General features: G+C 43.4%; 1 protein-coding gene across 2 annotated transcripts in view; it reads right to left on the reverse strand.

Annotated features, from left to right (window-relative positions):
• LOC133554442 (forkhead box protein P1-B-like) overlaps positions 1–16,876 on the reverse strand; it is a 36,172-nt gene extending 19,296 nt beyond the window's left edge. Inside the window, exons 1-4 of one of the 2 annotated variants that reach the window (XM_061903222.1) lie at positions 16,720–16,876; positions 7,554–7,694; positions 463–600; positions 289–375 (exon numbers count right to left, since the gene is read on the reverse strand). In XM_061903222.1, coding sequence (XP_061759206.1) covers positions 289–375; positions 463–600; positions 7,554–7,679 — 351 coding nt within the window. In that variant the 5' untranslated portion in view covers positions 7,680–7,694; positions 16,720–16,876. Of the gene's footprint in view, positions 1–288; positions 379–462; positions 601–7,553; positions 7,695–16,719 lie in introns of both variants that reach the window. The other variant, XM_061903221.1, reaches the window with a different exon arrangement.
• Positions 16,877–18,630: the final 1,754 nt, after the last annotated feature.

Here is an 18,630-nt window from a genome sequence, read left to right on the forward strand (position 1 = left end):
TTAGCTTAGAGCAGCGGGTCCACACTGTCTATGGAAACACATAATTAGCTACTACCTGCTTGTCAGCTGGGGTACGAAAAATAGATACAGTGTCAGCCAGAGGGGATCAGCATTTTTGATCAGCATTAAAATGCAGTAATCAGCAATGGCGATTACATACTTTTAAAAAAAAAATGGCCAATACCGAGCAGGAGCCAATCGATTGGCACATCCCTGGTCCATTTACACATAATGCAAATGTCAGTGTGAAGGTAGTGGTGCAACATAAATACTAATATGTAAGCTTACCTCCTGGCTAACTATGCCAGCATTCTTCTGTTGGAGAAGCTGCATATTCAGCTGTTCTTGCTGGTTCTTGAAGACCTCCTGGATTTGCTGCTGCAGACAAGTTGTTCGAGAGTTAGAGGAAACAAAGAAGTTTTGCTAAGTGACGACAGACAAGCCAAATCCATGATACGGTACCTGGTGTAACATGAGGGCCTTCTGCTGCTGGAACAGGGCTTGGATCTGTTGAGGACTGAGAACCTGCTGCTGCGGCGTCTGCTGCAGCTGCTGAGGAGCCTCTGCTGGCGGGGTCATCATGGATGACGATGCCGGGACCTGAGACAAACGCAACATTGTATTAGACCAAGTTAGCATATATCTCACATTCAAATCCATCAACACAATGTGGAAAACCTAAAGAGGAAATGGAAGTTTTCATTGCGTTCCAGTGGGTGTTTTTGTAAACTCTTTAACACTCACACAAACACACAAAGGAAAACGGGTGTGGTGTCACTCAGTGTTGAAAACACTGACAGAGAGAAAAAAAAACAAGATGAAACGGATGAGTAAACATTTTACGAATGCACTTGATAAGAATGTCCTTGTTGGTCCATGGTGAGGAGTCCCACGTGTCTGAGCACGCTTTACAAACATGAAAAGGAACAGCAAATAAAACATGTGCTAGACAATGTATTATTAAAGGAACAAATGTGCTTCAAAAATATCAATGATGTTATTTTATGAGGTAAATAACTGTCTTTAGTAACTAAGCACCTATTTTAAGTGTCTGCAATATTGGTGGACAAGCCAGTCCAATTTTAATGCTACTGCTAATATTAGCATTAAGTTTCTGTTTTTTTGTTTTTGTTTTTTTTTACAAAATATGCAGATACTAACATGATCAGACAATCTTGATTTCAATACATGATATAACAGCCTTAATCCAAAGAAATTCATTAGGTCTTCAAAAAATTATGCAATTCGTTATTTTTATAGCCAGATCTGTTGTTTGCTTCCGTACCTGGCGGTGTCGGCTAAAACCGTTGCCTTAGGTCTGGCTATAAGAATAATAGACTGCATATAACAGACTTGTTTGGTTAATGTTTAGCACATATACAGCATTCATTGCGTTTGACTTCCATGTCTTTCACTGTTAACGAATGCACATTTACAGCAGCTCATCTTGGCCCTTGGTCTCAAATTGCTGATGTAAATTGAAAGACGTAAACACAGATAATATAGCGTCTCAAAGCAGGGAAGTTGTACCGGTTTGTCTTCTTTAAAACAAACATGTATTTGTTTTCCCATCTGTTATTTGTTTATTTGGACTACTCCCATTTTCTCTCAACTCAATAACGTCTATAGGGAACGGCAAAAATATTTTAAGTAAAAACATATTTTTTGTGCAAGGGTGCTAAACTCATTTTGTTGAAAGCCACATCGCATTTATGGTGGCCAGTTGAGGGACGTTTGTAATGATGAATATATATGAATATACTTTTACACTATTTGCACAAGCAAATTATTATTATTGTTAAATTTAACTTAACAGATTGATGGATAACTTCCTTTGAAATCATAAGTCAAGGTGCCAAGCAAAAAATTATTTAAATAGCGTGGGTCCCCCCTCCAATGGGCTCACCACCCATAGCAGGGGCCATAGAGGTCGGGTGCGATGTGAGCTGGGCGGCAGCCGAAGGCGAGGGCACTTGGCAGTCCGATCCTCGGCTACATAAGCTAACTCTTGGGACGTGGAACGTCACCTCACTGGGGGGGGAAGGAGCCTGAGCTAGTGCGCGAAGTAGAGAAATTCCGGCTGGATGCAGTCGGACTCACTTCGACGCATAGCAAGGGCTCTGGAGCCACTTCTCTCGAAAGGGGCTGGACTCTCTTCCACTCTGGCGTTGCCGGAAGTGAGAGGCGACGGGCTGGGGTGGCAATTCTCGTTTCCCCCCGGGTTAAAGCCTGCACGTATGAGTTCAACCCAGTGAACGAAAGGGTAGTCTCCCTCCACCTTCGGGTGGGGGGACGGGTCTTACGCACCAAACAACAGTTCAGAGGACCCACCCTTTTTGGGTACACTCGAGGGAGTACTGGAGAGTGCTCCCTCGGGTGAATCCCTTGTCCTACTGGGGGACTTCAACGCTCATGTTGGCAACGACAGTGAAACCTGGAGAGGCGTGATTGGGAAGAATGGCCGCCTGGATCTGAACCCAAGTGGTGTTTTGTTATTGGACTTCTGTGCTCGTCACAGTTTGTCCATAACAAACACCATGTTCAAACATAAGGGTGTCCATATGTGCACTTGGCACCAGGACACCCTAGCCTGCAGTTCCATGATAGACTTTGTAGTTGTGTCATCGGATTTGCGGCCTCATGTTTTGGACACTCAGGTAAAGAGAGGGGCGGAGCTTTCTACCGATCACCACCTGGTGGTGAGTTGGCTGCGATGGTGGGGGAGGATGACGGACAGACCTGGCAGGCCCAAACGCATTGTGAGGGTTTGCTGGGAACGTCTGGCACAGTCTCCTGTCAGAGAAAGTTTCAATTCCCACCTCCGGAAGAACTTTGAACATGTCTCGAGGGAGGTGCTGGACATCGAGTCCGAGTGAAACATGTTCCGCACCTCTATTGTTGGGGCAGCTGATTGGAGCTGTGGCCGCAACGTAGTTGGTGCCTGTCGGGGCTGTAATCCTAAAGCCCTTTAGTGGACACCAGCGGTGAGGGATGCGCTCAACCTGAAAAAGGAGTCCTATTGGGTTCTTCTGGCTCATAGGACTCCGGAGGCAGTGGACAGGTACCGACAGGCCAAGCGGTGTGCAGCTTCAGCGGTCGCGGACGCAAACACTCGGATATGGGAGGAGTTCGGGGAAGCCATGGAAAACAACTTCCGGACGGCTTAGAAGCGATTCTGGACCACCATCCGCCGCCTCAGGAAGGGGAAACGGTACACTGTCAACACTGTGTATGGTGCGGATGGTGTTCTGCTGACCTCAACTGCGGATGTTGTGGATCGGTGGAAGGAATACTTTGAAGACCTCCTCAATCCCACCAACATGTCTTCCTATGAGGAAGCAGTGCCTGGGGTGTCTGTGGTGGGCTCTCCTATTTCTGGGGCTGAGGTTGATGAGGCAGTTGAAAAGGTCCTCGATGGCAAGGCACCAAGGTGGATGAGGTCCACCCGGAGTGCCTTAAGGCTCTGAATGCTGTGGAGATGACTTGGTTGACAAGACTCTGCAGCATCGCGTGGACATCGGGGGACGGTACCTCTAGATTGGCAGACCAGGGTGGTGGTCCCTCTCTTTAAGAAGGGGGAGCGGAGGGTGTGTTCCAACTATCGTGGGATCACACTCCTCAGCATTCCTGGTAAGGTCTATTCAGGTGTACTAGAGAGGAGGCTACGCCGGATAGTCGAACCTCGGATTCAGGAGGAACAGTGTGATTTTCGTCCTGGTCGTGGAGCTGTGGACTAGTTCCATACTCTCGGGAGGGTTCTTGAGGGTGAATGGGAGTTTGCCAAACCAGTCTACATGTGCTTTGTGGACTTGGAGAAGGCATTCGACCGTGTCCCTCGGAAAATCCTGTGGGGAGTGCTCAGAGAGTATGGGGTATCTGACTGTCTTATTGTGGCGGTTCGCTCCCTGTACGATCAGTGTCAGAGCTTGGTCTGCATTGCCGGCAGTAAGTCGGACACGTTTCCATCAAGGAGTTGGACTACGCCAAGGCTCCCCTTTGTCACTGATTCTGTTCATAACTTTTATGGACAGAATTTCTAGGCGCAGTCAAGGTGTAAAGGGGTTCTGGTGTGGTGGCTGCGGGATTAGGTCTCTGCCTTTTGCAGATGATGTGGTCCTGACGGCTTCATCTGGCTGGGGTCTTCAGCTCTCACTGGATCGGTTCGCAGCCGAGTGTGATGCGACCGGAATGAGAAACAGCACCTCCAAGTCTGAGTCCATGGTTCTCTCCCGGAAAAAGGTAGAGTGCCATCGCCGGGTTGGGGAGGAGACCCTGCCCCAAGTGGAGGAGTTCAAGTACCTAGGAGTCTTGTTCACGAGTGGAAGAAGAGTGGATCGTGAGATCGACAGGCGGATCGGTGCGGCGTCTTCAGTAATGCGGACGTTGTACCGATCCGTTGTTGTGAAGAAGGAGCTGAGCCGGAAGGCAAAGCTCTCAATTTACCGGTCGATCTACGTTCCCATCCTCACCTATGGTCATGAGCTTTGGGTCATGACCGAAAGGATAAGATCACGGGTACAAGCGGCCAAAATGAGTTTCCCCCCCCGTGTGGCGGGGCTCTCCCTTAGAGATAGGGTGAGAAGCTTTATCATCCGGAAGGAACTCAAAGTAAAGCCGCTGTTCCACCCCATCGAGAGGAGCCAGATGAGGTGGTTCAGGCATCTGGTCAGGATGCCACCCGAACGCCTCCCTAGGGAGGTGTTTAGGGCACGTCCAACCGGTAAGAGGCCACGGGGAAGACCCAGGACACGTTGGGAAGACTATGTCTCCCGGCTGGCCTGGGAACACCTCGGGATCCCCCGGGAAGAACTAGACGAAGTGGCTGAGGAGAGGGAAGTTTGGGCTTCCCTGCTTAGGCTGCTGCCCCCGTGACCCGACCTCGGATAAGCGGAAGAAGATGGATGGATTTTTGATAACCTATGCTTTTAACATCTTGTTGCATTATGAGATAATATTAACGCATAGTAGAACAAATGCAATTGTGTGCAGTACATTATGAGAATCACTGGCATAAAACATATGCAATTGCATGCAGTACTTTTTTTCTGTCAATATCAGAAAAAGCAACAACAATACATTTACAGAAAGTGCTTTATTATTTCCAGCCTTTTGCAGGCAACATAAAATAATGTGGCAGGCCACTAAAAATATTGGGGCGGACCACATCAAATGACAAAGCGGGCAACAGATTTGGCCCCCCGACCTTGAGTTGGACACAAGTGCTCTAGTGGAAGGGTGCAGGAATTAAGTCACAAAATTGAGGGAGGTTTAGTTTTATGTATATACAGTACCCAGTTTAATTTAAGTTAAGGAGCACTGAATGTACATTAAAAGACCCATGCTGTTGCATAAAATGTGGCAAGCCAGATTTGACAAATGGGCTGAGAGCTTGACATATGTGTGAAAAAAACATGTACATTTACACACAACCACGCACACAAAATAATGCTACACCGTCAAACAGACTTCACTGCATAGCTGATCATCTTAGCAACTCACCGTCTTGTGTAAGATGGGTCTTTGCAGTCGATTCAACTCAAAATGAAGCAAACAACAGCAGATGGCTCGAGGGAATTAGCACACCATCAAAACAACAACAACAACAACAAGCACCACCACAAAAACAACATCCTCTACTGAGCAGGCAGCAATCTACCAACCCCCACTCCCTGTCGAGCCTCACTGCACTGGCAGTGTTTGCAGTAAACATAAACAAAGTAATCAAAATTGCACAGAGACTAAATAATGAATAAAAGCAGGCAGTGCCTGTTTACAAAAACAGAACGCAGGATTCATATTTTAATTAAGGTCTGAACCACAAACAAACATCTCTCTCTGAGGCAGAGTCTGTTTTGAGTCGGGTAAACAAACTGACAGAGAATTTCACACAGGCTTTGGGCTAACAATAACACGACTGCCTCCTAGTTTGGCCTTTCTTATGCGATTCAATGTAGCAAAGGGGGCCACAAAAGTGACAAAAACAGGTCTACTTCACAGACACCGCCTGTTGGCCCCCTCTTTTTTTTCTGTGGACACCATCAACACAACAACAGCTTTTGCCTAATCCGTGTTACCATGGCAGCCAGCAAGTCCAAACATCTTGTGTTGTTGTTATTGTTGAGAGTCATACCAGTGAGCAACAGAGTGTAAACACAGATCAGTTCCTGCAAGACTGGTCTTGTGAACTCCACAATGATTGACAGAAAAAAAAACACAGTAATACTAATACACAGCCAACAAAGGACCAGCATCTCCAAAAAAACACCCACAATATTAAATTAACAATCCGTGACTTTCTTTAACAGACACACAAGTAGGCCAAAAAAAAAAAGTTGAATAGCATAATACATAAACAGGACGAACCTAATTATCTCTATTTCAAATTGTGTCCGGGAACAAAACAAATTAATAAAAGACTGTCAAGCAACACAATTTGCTGCATTAGACTTCTTAACATTGATGCTGTGAGCACAACATGAAACCCTCCACCAAACAGGAGTTGCATTCTCCCTCTCTTTCAAATCCAGCACCCATCCTGTGGTAGCAGGCAACAATAAATATAAAATATTTGAGGGACTCAAGGATACTTCGACTTGCAAAACAACAACAAAAATATCTATCAGTCTCTACAGCAGGAATATTCAACTAAATTGTTTTAGGAGCCACAATTCCAGCTGGACTGAACCCTTCACTAATAGTCTTATTTTGTGCATTCGGGAAAACCAGTGTCCTCTACAGTACATATTTGATTTCGGTCTATTTATTTTTGCAGACTTACAGGAAGACTGCTGTTTTTAATGAACTTCTGAAAAAAATGTGAGTCCCTCAAGTTTTTCGACTGAACACGTGGGCCACCAGTTTGAATATAAATAAATGATAAATAAAAGAGTGAACCTAAAATGGGGCTTAAGGAGCACTAGCACTAGTATAACTAAAGAAGTTGAACAAATGACTGACTACATCTGAAGTAAACAAGCAACAACAACACCTTAGTTAGATGAATCATATTTTTTTTAAAAACACATAACATTTAGAAAAGGAGAAGACTTCAATAGGTGCCTTGAGGAACTCCTCGGTTAAGTAAATCACAATTTTGGACCTGAGTGTCAATGCAAGGATCTGAAAATGTATTTACAGTGGTACAAGATGCTCTACAACAGGAGCAATCTATGTTTTTAGGAATTTGCTGCAAACATTTTTGTCTCCTAAGTTTTGAAATTACCTTGGAGGCCAATATGGTGTCATTACCGTGCCGGATTTGGCTCCCGAATCACCAGTCAAATTGCCCTGCTCTGGGGTACATTATATTGCTATGTATAATGCTTTGTGACTGTTATGATTACAAGTGGCAATAAGAGAGCAGCTGCACAAAGAGTGGCCATGATTCACACACTAATGATGTGCAGTGAACTTAATGTGTGATACACATTTAGAAACAAAAGTGTTCCCAAAACTTGGACTTTGAAGAATATCAGCAATAAGCAATAACAATGGCAAAATGGGCCTCTGAACAATGAATGTTATATAACATACAACCAACAGGGAAAACTGACCCTGGGTGACTCTGGTGGAGGAGTCTGGCCGCTCCTCAGTCGACTCTCATTTTCAACATTTTTCCCGTTCTGTGTCCTAACGGCTCGAATGGCTTGGCTCGTTGGTTCTGACCCAGACTCGTGCATCTGGACTTCACTGACCTACCAAGAAGCAAAAACAACTGGATGAAAAAGTTAGGTATCGAGGAATAAAGACACCATTCTCTATAGTGACGCAGGACAGCTTCTTATAGAGCAGTCTGATCCGTAATAAAGTGTGACATACTTCCTTTGTCCAAATGTAAACGAGTGATATTCTGTAACTAATGCACAACAGCCAGTTATTAATGCTCCCCTATTAGGCAAAGTTAACGGAGGTATATGCCTACCATTTCACAAAGATCCATCCATTTTCCACTTTTTACGTTACCTGGAGACTCTCACAGCGAATTGCAATAAACAAACAACCATTCACACCTATAGGCGATTTAAAATCTCCAATTATACTGATATTTGGTTTTTGGAAGGCGAGAAGAAACTGCAATACCAGCAGAAAACCCAGGTATGTACAGAGAGAACATGCAAACTCCACACAGCGATGCCCAAATAAAGATTGAAACCACCAATCGCCAATCTATGAAGCCAGCTTTGTTACACATCTAAATTAAACTGAACGAAGGATGAGCGGTATAGGAAATAAATGGACAGAGCGGTGCCAATTACCTATCAGTCAGTTAAAAATTTCATGGCAACTCTATTGGTTTTATATCTTTTTTTTAGCAAATAGGCTAATCTCGCATGATAGCTTGTTAAAATGTGACTGTAATGTTAGCACTATAGCTCAAAAAGCATTGATAACATTTGTGTCCACCCCCAACCCCACTACGCAGACTTACAACACATGAAACAATTTTACATTTCAAAAAACAAATTTACAAAAGATGAACCGAAATACAATTACACAAGTCACAGAGAGACAGCTTGGTCAACTCCTCTTCTGTTCATGTCCGCAGATTTGTAATTTCCTCATAGTGCTCCATGTAAATGCTCCAACTTTAAATGGGACCAATTATTCAACCAATACCATTATTATACTGCCAACATTACATGCCTGGGTCCCTTGCAAAAAAATAAGATAAAAAAGTAACATAAGAGTGGGGAGAAAAAGTCTGCGTCTGTCATGACCAAACCCGTGATACACAATAATAAAGTTACACCCACAATGCTCTAGTCACTATAACACTATACTAGACCCCACACCTTAATCTGTTTAAAAACAATATTTCTAGAAATAAAACATGTTCTGGCAATCATACAACCTAATCTAGAAGGACATAGTGAACCACCCATGTCATTCAGATGGCTTAAAAGGATGGAGATCATTATTTTCATTGGCTACATTCATTATATCTTATGCAGAAGATAAGCTTTCACCGCTGTTTGATCACCTTGTCTTTAACTATTTTATGACTTCATGCAACACGTGCAAACACACATATACACTATTTGACAACAACTGAGTCTAATTTAAAGGAGAACTGCAGTTTTGGGGGAATTTTGTCTATCATTCACAATCATTATGAGACAAGAAGACAAGTTTTATTGATTTTTTTCCGCTTTCTAAAATCGGCTCATTCTAGGTGACACACAATGCAGCTAAAGGGAGCCATCAATTCTACCTCTAAATCACTTTAAAAATACATTGAAAAAACGTCAACAATACTTCATTTACGTTGCATAACCTATATAATACCCAAACTGTAGCAACATGTTATTGTAAGAGTAAACATGGAAGAACTTTTTTTCGAGCGTAGTAACACATCGGCGTGCTACGGTAAAATCTATGGCAAGAGATAAGCTAGCTTCTACGTCAGCACAAAACGCGTTTTGACTTTCTAACGCATAATACATTACGCTAAGAATCCAATCCGTACTGATTCACATTACAGTGTCTGTAAAGTATTAGCCCACACTTCATGTTTAGTTTCGACACAGCTCGCTCGACAGTGTATGTACTGTAGTTGTACGGTGATGTGCTGCATGTATTATGAACAATAGTATAGTGACTTAGTCAATGGACAGTTGTCCGTTTGGTCAAGCTGGCCAGGGACGTTTCCAATCAATTTGGGGATTCCAATAATTCGGCTTAGCTTGGATCAAAAGTTCCAGATTTTCAACGTGACCAAATCGCAGCAACTTCAATCTTTGGGCTTCCGTCTGCTCCAACGTTTCACCTTCTTCTTTGTGCTTGATTCTATAAGCAGTTCATCCTCAGTTTGTACGTTCAGCTTCAAAAGATAAGGTTGTGAATCCTAAAAATAGTTGTTTTCGTTGTCTGTTACCAAGTCTGCCATGATTACAACGCTCTTGCGTGTTTTTTTGCGCAAGTAGGAACACACACTAGACGCCGGAAGTCGGATTTGCGCTGCTATGGAAACGGAAATAAATGCGCGAGAGAAGTGGTGAAGAAGGAGCTGAGCCGGAAGGCAAAGCTCTCAATTTACCGTTCGATCTACGTTCCCATCCTCACCTATGGTCATGAGCTTTGGGTCATGACCGAAAGGATAAGATCACGGGTACAAGCGGCCGAAATGAGTTTCCTCCGCCGTGTGGCCGGGCTCTCCCTTAGAGATAGGGTGAGAAGCTCTGCCATCCGGGAGGGACTCAAAGTAAAGCCGCTGCTCCTTCACATCGAGAGGAGCCAGATGAGGTGGTTCGGGCATCTGGTCAGGATGCCACCCAAACGCCTCCCTAGGGAGGTGTTTAGGGCACGTCCAACCGGTAGGAGGCCACGGGGAAGACCCAGGACACGTTGGGAAGACTATGTCTCCCGGCTGGCCTGGGAACGCCTCGGGATCCCCTGGGAAGAGCTAGACGAAGTGGCTGGGGAGAGGGAAGTCTGGGTTTCCCTGCTTAGGCTGTTGCCCCCGCGACCCGACCTCGGATAAGCGGAAGATGATGGATGGATGGAGAAGGAAGACCCGCAATTGATTAAAATGACCGAAATACGGTAAAATTTTTACATATTACATATTGTTATAAGCTTTTCTATTACTACACCATATACAGACTTGCAGTGTGTGTATAAAATGTTGATGGAGGTAGTTTTAGAGGGCTTTGAAAGATACAACAGTGGCTCCCATTAGTGTTTTTAATCACCTATAAGCCTTCTGCCCCCCCCCAAAAATGAAGTGTGTTCTTGTCCCTGATGATTGTGAACAACGGGTAAAATTCCCAAAAAATTAGAGTTCCCCCTTAAAACTGCACAAATATAGTAAAATTTGAGAACTTTTTGTCAAATATTTGTATTAAATTTTTCATTCAAGGGATGTGTACAGAGACATACAAGAAAATCTAAATGCACAAAAATAATCATCCCTCGGATGTATTAAATCTTATCAAAGTTAAACAGTGGTAAAAGGGTCATCCTTAAAACCAAGATATATTAGAGGGGCAAGCACCCTTCCCCGACACAGACAATTCACCCAGTCACGCACATTCATACTACAATGTAGAAATAATATAACATGAATATAAGAACAAAAGAGAAGAAGAAACTAGAGCTCAGAAATTATTATGTAGAAAGCTGGAACGCAAATGGCGCACGACTAAACTTGAGGTGCACCATCAAGCATGGAGTGATGGTTTAATAACTTATAAACGCATGCTTACCTTAGCTAAAGCTAAATATTACTCAAATCTCATCCACCGTAATAAAAACGATCCTAAATTTTTGTTTAGTACGGTAGCATCGCTAACCCAACAAGGGACTCCTTCCAGTAGCTCCACCCACTCAGCTGATGACTTTATGCAATTCTTTAGTAAGAAAATTGAAGTCATTAGAAAGGAGATTAAAGACAATGCGTCCCAGCTACAACGGGGTTCTATTAACACTGACACGATTGTATATACGGCGGATACTGCCCTCCAAAATAGTTTCTCTCGTTTTGAGGAAATAACATTAGAGGAATTGTTACAACGTGTAAATGGAATAAAACAGACAACATGTTTACTTGACCCTCTTCCTGGGAAACTGATCAAGGAGCTCTTTGAATTATTAGGTCCATCAGTGCTAAATATTATAAACTTATCACTCTCCTCGGGCAGTGTTCCCCTAGCATTCAAAAAAGCGGTTATTCATCCTCTTCTTAAAAGACCTAACCTCGATCCTGACCTCATGGTAAATTACCGACCGGTGTCTCACCTTCCCTTTATTTCAAAAATCCTTGAAAAAATTGTTGCGGAGCAGTTAAATGAACACTTAGCGTCTAACAATCTATGTGAAACCTTTCAATCCGGTTTCAGGGCAAATCACTCCACGGAGACAGCCCTCGCAAAAATGACTAATGATCTATTGCTAACGATGGATTCTGATGCGTCATCTATGTTGCTGCTCCTCGATCTTAGCGCTGCTTTCGATACCGTCGATCATAATATTTTATTAGAACGTATCAAAACACGAATTGGTATGTCAGACTTAGCCCTGTCTTGGTTTAACTCTTATCTTACTGATAGGATGCAGTGTGTCTCCCATAACAATGTGACCTCGGACTACGTTAAGGTAACGTGTGGAGTTCCCCAGGGTTCGGTCCTTGGCCCTGCACTCTTCAGCATCTACATGCTGCCGCTAGGTGACATCATACGCAAATACGGTATTAGCTTTCACTGTTATGCTGATGACACCCAACTCTACATGCCCCTAAAGCTGACCAACACGCCGGATTGTAGTCAGCTGGAGGCGTGTCTTAATGAAATTAAACAATGGATGTCCGCTAACTTTTTGCAACTCAACGCCAAAAAAACGGAAATGCTGATTATCGGTCCTGCTAGACACCGAACTCTATTTAATAATACAACTCTAACATTTGACAACCAAACAATTAAACAAGGCGACACGGTAAAGAATCTGGGTATTATCTTCGACCCAACTCTCTCCTTTGAGGCACACATTAAAAGCGTTACTAAAACGGCCTTCTTTCATCTCCGTAACATCGCTAAAATTCGCTCCATTCTGTCCACTAAAGACGCTGAGATCATTATCCATGCGTTTGTTACGTCTCGCCTCGACTACTGTAACGTATTATTTTCGGGTCTCCCCATGTCTAGCATTAAAAGATTACAGTTGGTACAAAATGCGGCTGCTAGACTTTTGACAAGAACAAGAAAGTTTGATCACATTACGCCTGTACTGGCTCACCTGCACTGGCTTCCTGTGCACTTAAGATGTGACTTTAAGGTTTTACTACTTACGTATAAAATACTACACGGTCTAGCTCCATCTTATCTTGCCGATTGTATTGTACCGTATGTCCCGGCAAGAAATCTGCGTTCAAAGGACTCCGGCTTATTAGTGATTCCCAAAGCCCAAAAAAAGTCTGCGGGCTATAGAGCGTTTTCCGTTCGGGCTCCAGTACTCTGGAATGCCCTCCCGGTAACAGTTCGCGATGCCACCTCAGTAGAAGCATTTAAGTCTCACCTTAAAACTCATTTGTATACTCTAGCCTTTAAATAGACTCCCTTTTTAGACCAGTTGATCTGCCGTTTCTTTTCTTTTTCTTCTATGTCCCACTCTCCCGTGTGGAGGGGGTCCGGTCCGATCCGGTGGCCATGTACTGCTCGCCTGTGTATCGGCTGGGGACATCTCTGCGCTGCTGGTCCGCCTACGCTTCGGATGGTTTCCTGCTGGCTCCGCTGTGAACGGGACTCTCGCTGCTGTGTCTTGGATCCTCTTTGGACTGGACTCTCGCGACTGTGTTGTATCCATTGTGGATTGAACTTTCACAGTATCATGTTAGACCCGCTCGACATCCATTGCTTTCCTCCTCTCTAAGGTTCTCATAGTCATCATTGTCACCGACGTCCCACTGGGTCATCATTGTCACCGATGTCCCACTGGGTGTGAGTTTTCCTTGCCCTTATGTGGGCCTACCGAGGATGTCGTGGTGGTTTGTGCAGCCCTTTGAGACACTAGTGATTTAGGGCTATATAAGTAAACATTGATTGATTGATTGAGAAGGGAATGGTAATGAATAATAACGGTAATAGTACATAAATAAAAAATACATTGTACTACATAATCATCAGCTCAGTAGTTAATTGGTTTTCAGCTTCAATATGCAAAGTGTCTGTCTATATGTAGTAGAAAAGGCTACCAGATCTTGTGAAAGGCCTGTAGAGAACCCTTTAATGAGAATCGGATTTTCTCAAGCCTCATAGATTGTAAAGTTTCTTGAATCCATTTGTCAAATTTAGGTGGGGAACAATAAGGGAACTTTAATGATAACCGACATAATACAACTAAACGAAATGACTGGAAATAATCCACAAAGGAAAGCCCCTTGTATGCTTGTTCTGCGCAACCAAATGCGAAAAAGTCATGTCATGTGATTAATGAAATAACTCTTCTCATAAGTTATTAACGATAGCCACCTCCTTGCACAGTAGAAACAGAATGACTTTTAAAAAAGCCACAAAATCAGGAAAGTGGCAGCAACACAACATTTTGCAATGAAATGACATCACACAAGAAGCCCAAATGCCGTGGACCAGTGTGAGTGCAGGCCAGTAAGGAATACGCGAGTAAAAAGTCATGGGTTTGAAGCCTATTACAGGTAAAATGTGGTGCAATTGATCATTCATAATCAGTGCATGCAAATGTAGGTATAATTTTGTATCAAACTGTTTTACCTGAGCCAGGAAGTTCTTGGTGACCTTTGAAGCGCACGGGAGAGACTGATATCAAACAAACTCCAAACAAACAAACAGTAAAACCTTTCACAGTCGCGGAGTATGTATTTCAGGTCAGTATTTTGACAGTGTGCCAAGTGACAAACACAAAGATCATTGCAGTATGGAACTGCAACTTGTCTAAGGCAAACATGGCACAAACAGACCTTTTTTTCACTGGGAATTGGGATGTTGGACCAACATTTTTTTGGTAGTTTGTCTACGTTTGACTTCTGAAACTTTACTGTTAAATTTGCAACTATAACATAAAAAATACTTTAACAGGTTGTACTGTAGGTGGAGGAGGGGTTGGTGCATCTGCCTCACAATACGAAGGTCCTGAGTAGTCCTGGGTTTAATCCTAGACTCGGGATCTTTCAGTGTGGAGTTTGCATGTTCTCCCCGTGACTGTGTGGGTTCCCTCCAGGTACTCCGGCTTCCTCCCACGTCCAAAAACATGCACCTGGGGATATGTTGATTGGTAACACTAAAAAAAAAATTGGCCCCAGTGTGTGAATGTTGTCTATCTATCTGTGTTGACCCTGCGATGAGGTGGCGACTCGTCCAGGGTGTCCCCCCCTTCCGCCTGATTGTAGCTGAGATAGGCACCAGCTACCCCCCGCAACCCCAAAAGGGACAAGCGGTAGAATGGATGGAGGTTGTATTGTTGCATTACACTGGTGGCATGAGACATCAGGTTATTGCCAATTAGCACTCAATCATTCAACAAATATGGGTTAGGTGCACAAGTAGAACTCAATTAGCTCTTAAAAATGAGCACCTCTCCAAAGGGGCCACAAAATAAATGTTTCACTGAAAAAAATTACTCGTATTTATTAGAATTTGAAAAGACCGAACTTTTAGCAACCCACCACAGACGGAAAAAATGCAAGCAGTTTATAATGTAAAGAACAACAAAAAGTCAAGAACAGTCTCCTCTGGAACTGGGAGAGGAACATGCTTGGTCTATTTGTTGAATAACTGAGTGCTGCCATGGCTACTGTAAACACAGGGGCCCTGGGTCTGTGTTTATGTGCAAACATATCTTCCTTCTGGAACAATTTACCATTAACCAGGTGGTGCGATAAACGGCCGTGTCAGGTAGTACAATGCACAAGGAGGCTTTTATGTGTACAGCTTGGGAGTGCTTGAGTCAAAAGCTAAGCAGCATAAACAAAAGTAAATAAAGTAAGCAAACAGATAGTGTTAGCAGATGACAAGCTCACATGAAACAAGCCCCACTGCCTGAAGGAGATTTTCAAGGTTCAAAAACGTATAAATCATACAATGAAAACAATCATTAGAATACGCCAATATTTTGTACACCCCAGACTCCAAAGATCTTCACTGATATGATTATTAGTTACCTTAGCGTTATACAGTACTGGTCCACTAATGAAACAATACAAAAGGGAATTTCCTGCATGAGATGTATGTGTGAGAGCAGTATTATTCATAATACGGATATTGCAAAGATGGTTAAAAAAAGTGAAGTGATTCCTGCAAATGAAAGCCTGTCTAAATCATATCCGGCATTTGCAGGCGAGGTTTCCATTATTTTGCTCACGCTTTCAGGATCAGAGTTACTACTTCTAAAGACAAAGAGCTGTGTTTCCTGTTGTCCTGTCTGAAGACGTTAGGGGCCGGAGTCAACTTTCTGCTTGTAGAAACAGGGTTAATTATTGAACATTCTGCACATTACTATTGTGCAATAAAAAACAAAAAAAAGTATTAGATGCATTTTGCTGGATAGATTAGATACTAAACCCGTGCTGGTGTGACGCATATCGATGAAATTACACTAACAATAGTGTACTTATAGCACGTTGCTTCAACTTTCTCACTGCTGCAATGAGAACTAATGTTTAAATGTGCGGTCTGCATGGCTTTGACAATCGATTCATGCTTAAGTGCGATTGTTGTGATCGGCACTCTTATTCGTCGACTTTTTCGCAAAAAAGAAAAAAAAATCAAGAGCAAATTTCGGAAGTTGACTTGACTCTGAGCACGCAATGTTTGGCAACCAAATGTTCACAGCTCCAATCGAAATAAGCTTGATGAGATTCCACGCTATGTCGCCACTATTAATAGCAGTGCGATATGTTGCACACAAAATGAATGGACTCGACATCCGCTGAGAGCAGCCATTGCTGGTTTCTACTCGGACCCGAACCCCCCAAGCTATGTAGGCTTTAACAGATGAGGAACTAGGAGTTAGCATATTCGATGTTATTCAAATGTTATATCGACTCTCTCCGTGTCCAGTCGCAATGTGAACATGCGTGAGCCAACTAACAAGCTTGTGTAGCACTACTAGCAATGGGACAACAAAAGCTAGCCACTAACTGGAACAATCGTCTATTTCCCCTAATGCCAGTTGTGGTAATGCGGTACATAGGACGAATAGGCCGGCATTGGTGTAGAGGTTTATGTGTAGGCGGATAAATGAACTTTAACTCACCAGGTTGAGTACGCGTAGACAGTGTTGGACTCGGGGTGGTGGCTGGCGAATGAACCTCGGTGTGGCTGCGTTGGTAGCCGGGCTAGCCACAAGTTGCTAACAGAGGGCGTGGCTTCAGTAAAAGTAAACAATGCTGACGTCATGTCCACACGCGGGACCCGTCTTCCATCGCCTTGGGGGGAAAATATATATATATTAATGTTGAGGACTTGTAGACCTATGGGCAAACGATATTATTATAATTCATTCATATTTTTTAATTAACCGACCATAAGTAAAGCTTTAATAAATCCAATTTAAGAGACAACCTGTATGATCTTCCTAAAATTCAATTGATTGATTGATTGATGGCCCTTCGAAGAGGTGGTGCCTCTCCAGGGTGTACACCGCCTTCCGCCTGATTGTAGCTGAGATAGGTACTAACGCCCCCCGCGACCCCAAAGGAAATCAGCGGTAGGAAATGGATGGATGGATAAGTTGATTGGCAACACTAAATTGGCCATAGTGTGTGAATGTGAACAATACCAAATATTGGTATTGTTCATGATCAATAGCGCTTTTTCTATTGGTATTTGTATTGCTCCAGTTTTGGTGTAAAAATGCTCATTGTCATTTCTTTATTATTATTTATTTCACTAACTGCTTATTTGCTATCACTTTTACGATCATATTTGTACATATCGTATGTGCTGGTGTTTTTCTATTGTTGTTGTTTTTGTTGTGTTTGCTGTTGTTGTTTTTCTCTCTCTGTCTAATCCCCCTCTTATCCCCACAATTTCCCCCTCTGTCTTCCTTTTTTTCTCTTTCTATCCCCTCCTGCTCCGGCCTGGCTGCACCAAATGATAATATAAATACATTTAATAAAGTCAAATTCAAATAAGGCAACAAGAGAAGTATCCTACACTTCTCTTTTGTAAAGTAAATCTGAACAGCCGATATGGGCATTTACATCAACTGTATGATTTGCCTAAAAAGCTGGACAGGACAAAAAAAAAAAGAGATAGGCAGCAGCGCCCCCCGCGACCCTAAAGTGAATCAGCGGTAGAAAATGGATGGATGGATAAGTTGATTGGCAACACTAAATTAAATCAATCAATCAATCAATGTTTATTTATATAGCCCTAAATCACAAGTGCCTCAAAGGGCTGAACAAACCACAACGACATATTCGGTAGGGCCCACATAAGGGCAAGGAAAAACTCCCCCCAGTGGGACGTCGACCATGATGACTATGAGAAACCTTGGAGAGGACCACATATGTGGGCAACCCCCCAGGGGACCGAAAGCAATGGATGTCGAGCGGATCTAACATGATATTGTGAAAGTCCAATCCATAGTGGATCTAACATAACCAAAATTGGCCCTAGTGTGTGAATGTGATTGTGAATGTTGTCTGTCTATATGTGTTGGCCCTGCGATGAGGTGGCGATTTGTCCAGAGTGTAATTTGCCTTCCGCCCGAATGCAGCTGAGATAGGCGCCAGCGCCCCCCGCGACCCCAAAGGGAATCAGCGGTAGGAAATGGATGGATGGATAAGTTGATTGGCAACACTAAATGGGCCCTAGTTTGTGAATGTGAGTGTGAATGTTGTCCGTCTATATGTGTAGGCCCTGCGATGAGGGCGATTTGTCCAGAGTGTACACCGCCTTCCGCCCGAATGCAGCTGAGATAGGCGCCAGCGACCCCAAAAGGGACAAGCGATAGAAAATGGAAGGGTGGATGGATGATTGATTGATCTGCGATGAGATGGTGACTTGTCCAGGGTGTACGCCGCCTTCCGCCTGATCGTAGCTTAGATAGGCACCAGCGACCCCGCGACCCCTATGGGAATAAGCGGCAGAAAATGGATGGATGGATGGATGATTGATTGATTTAAACTTTTATTTGTAGATTGCACAGTACAGTACATAT

Source organism: Nerophis ophidion, linkage group LG06, assembly GCF_033978795.1.
Source record: "Nerophis ophidion isolate RoL-2023_Sa linkage group LG06, RoL_Noph_v1.0, whole genome shotgun sequence".
Taxonomy (NCBI): domain Eukaryota; kingdom Metazoa; phylum Chordata; class Actinopteri; order Syngnathiformes; family Syngnathidae; genus Nerophis; species Nerophis ophidion.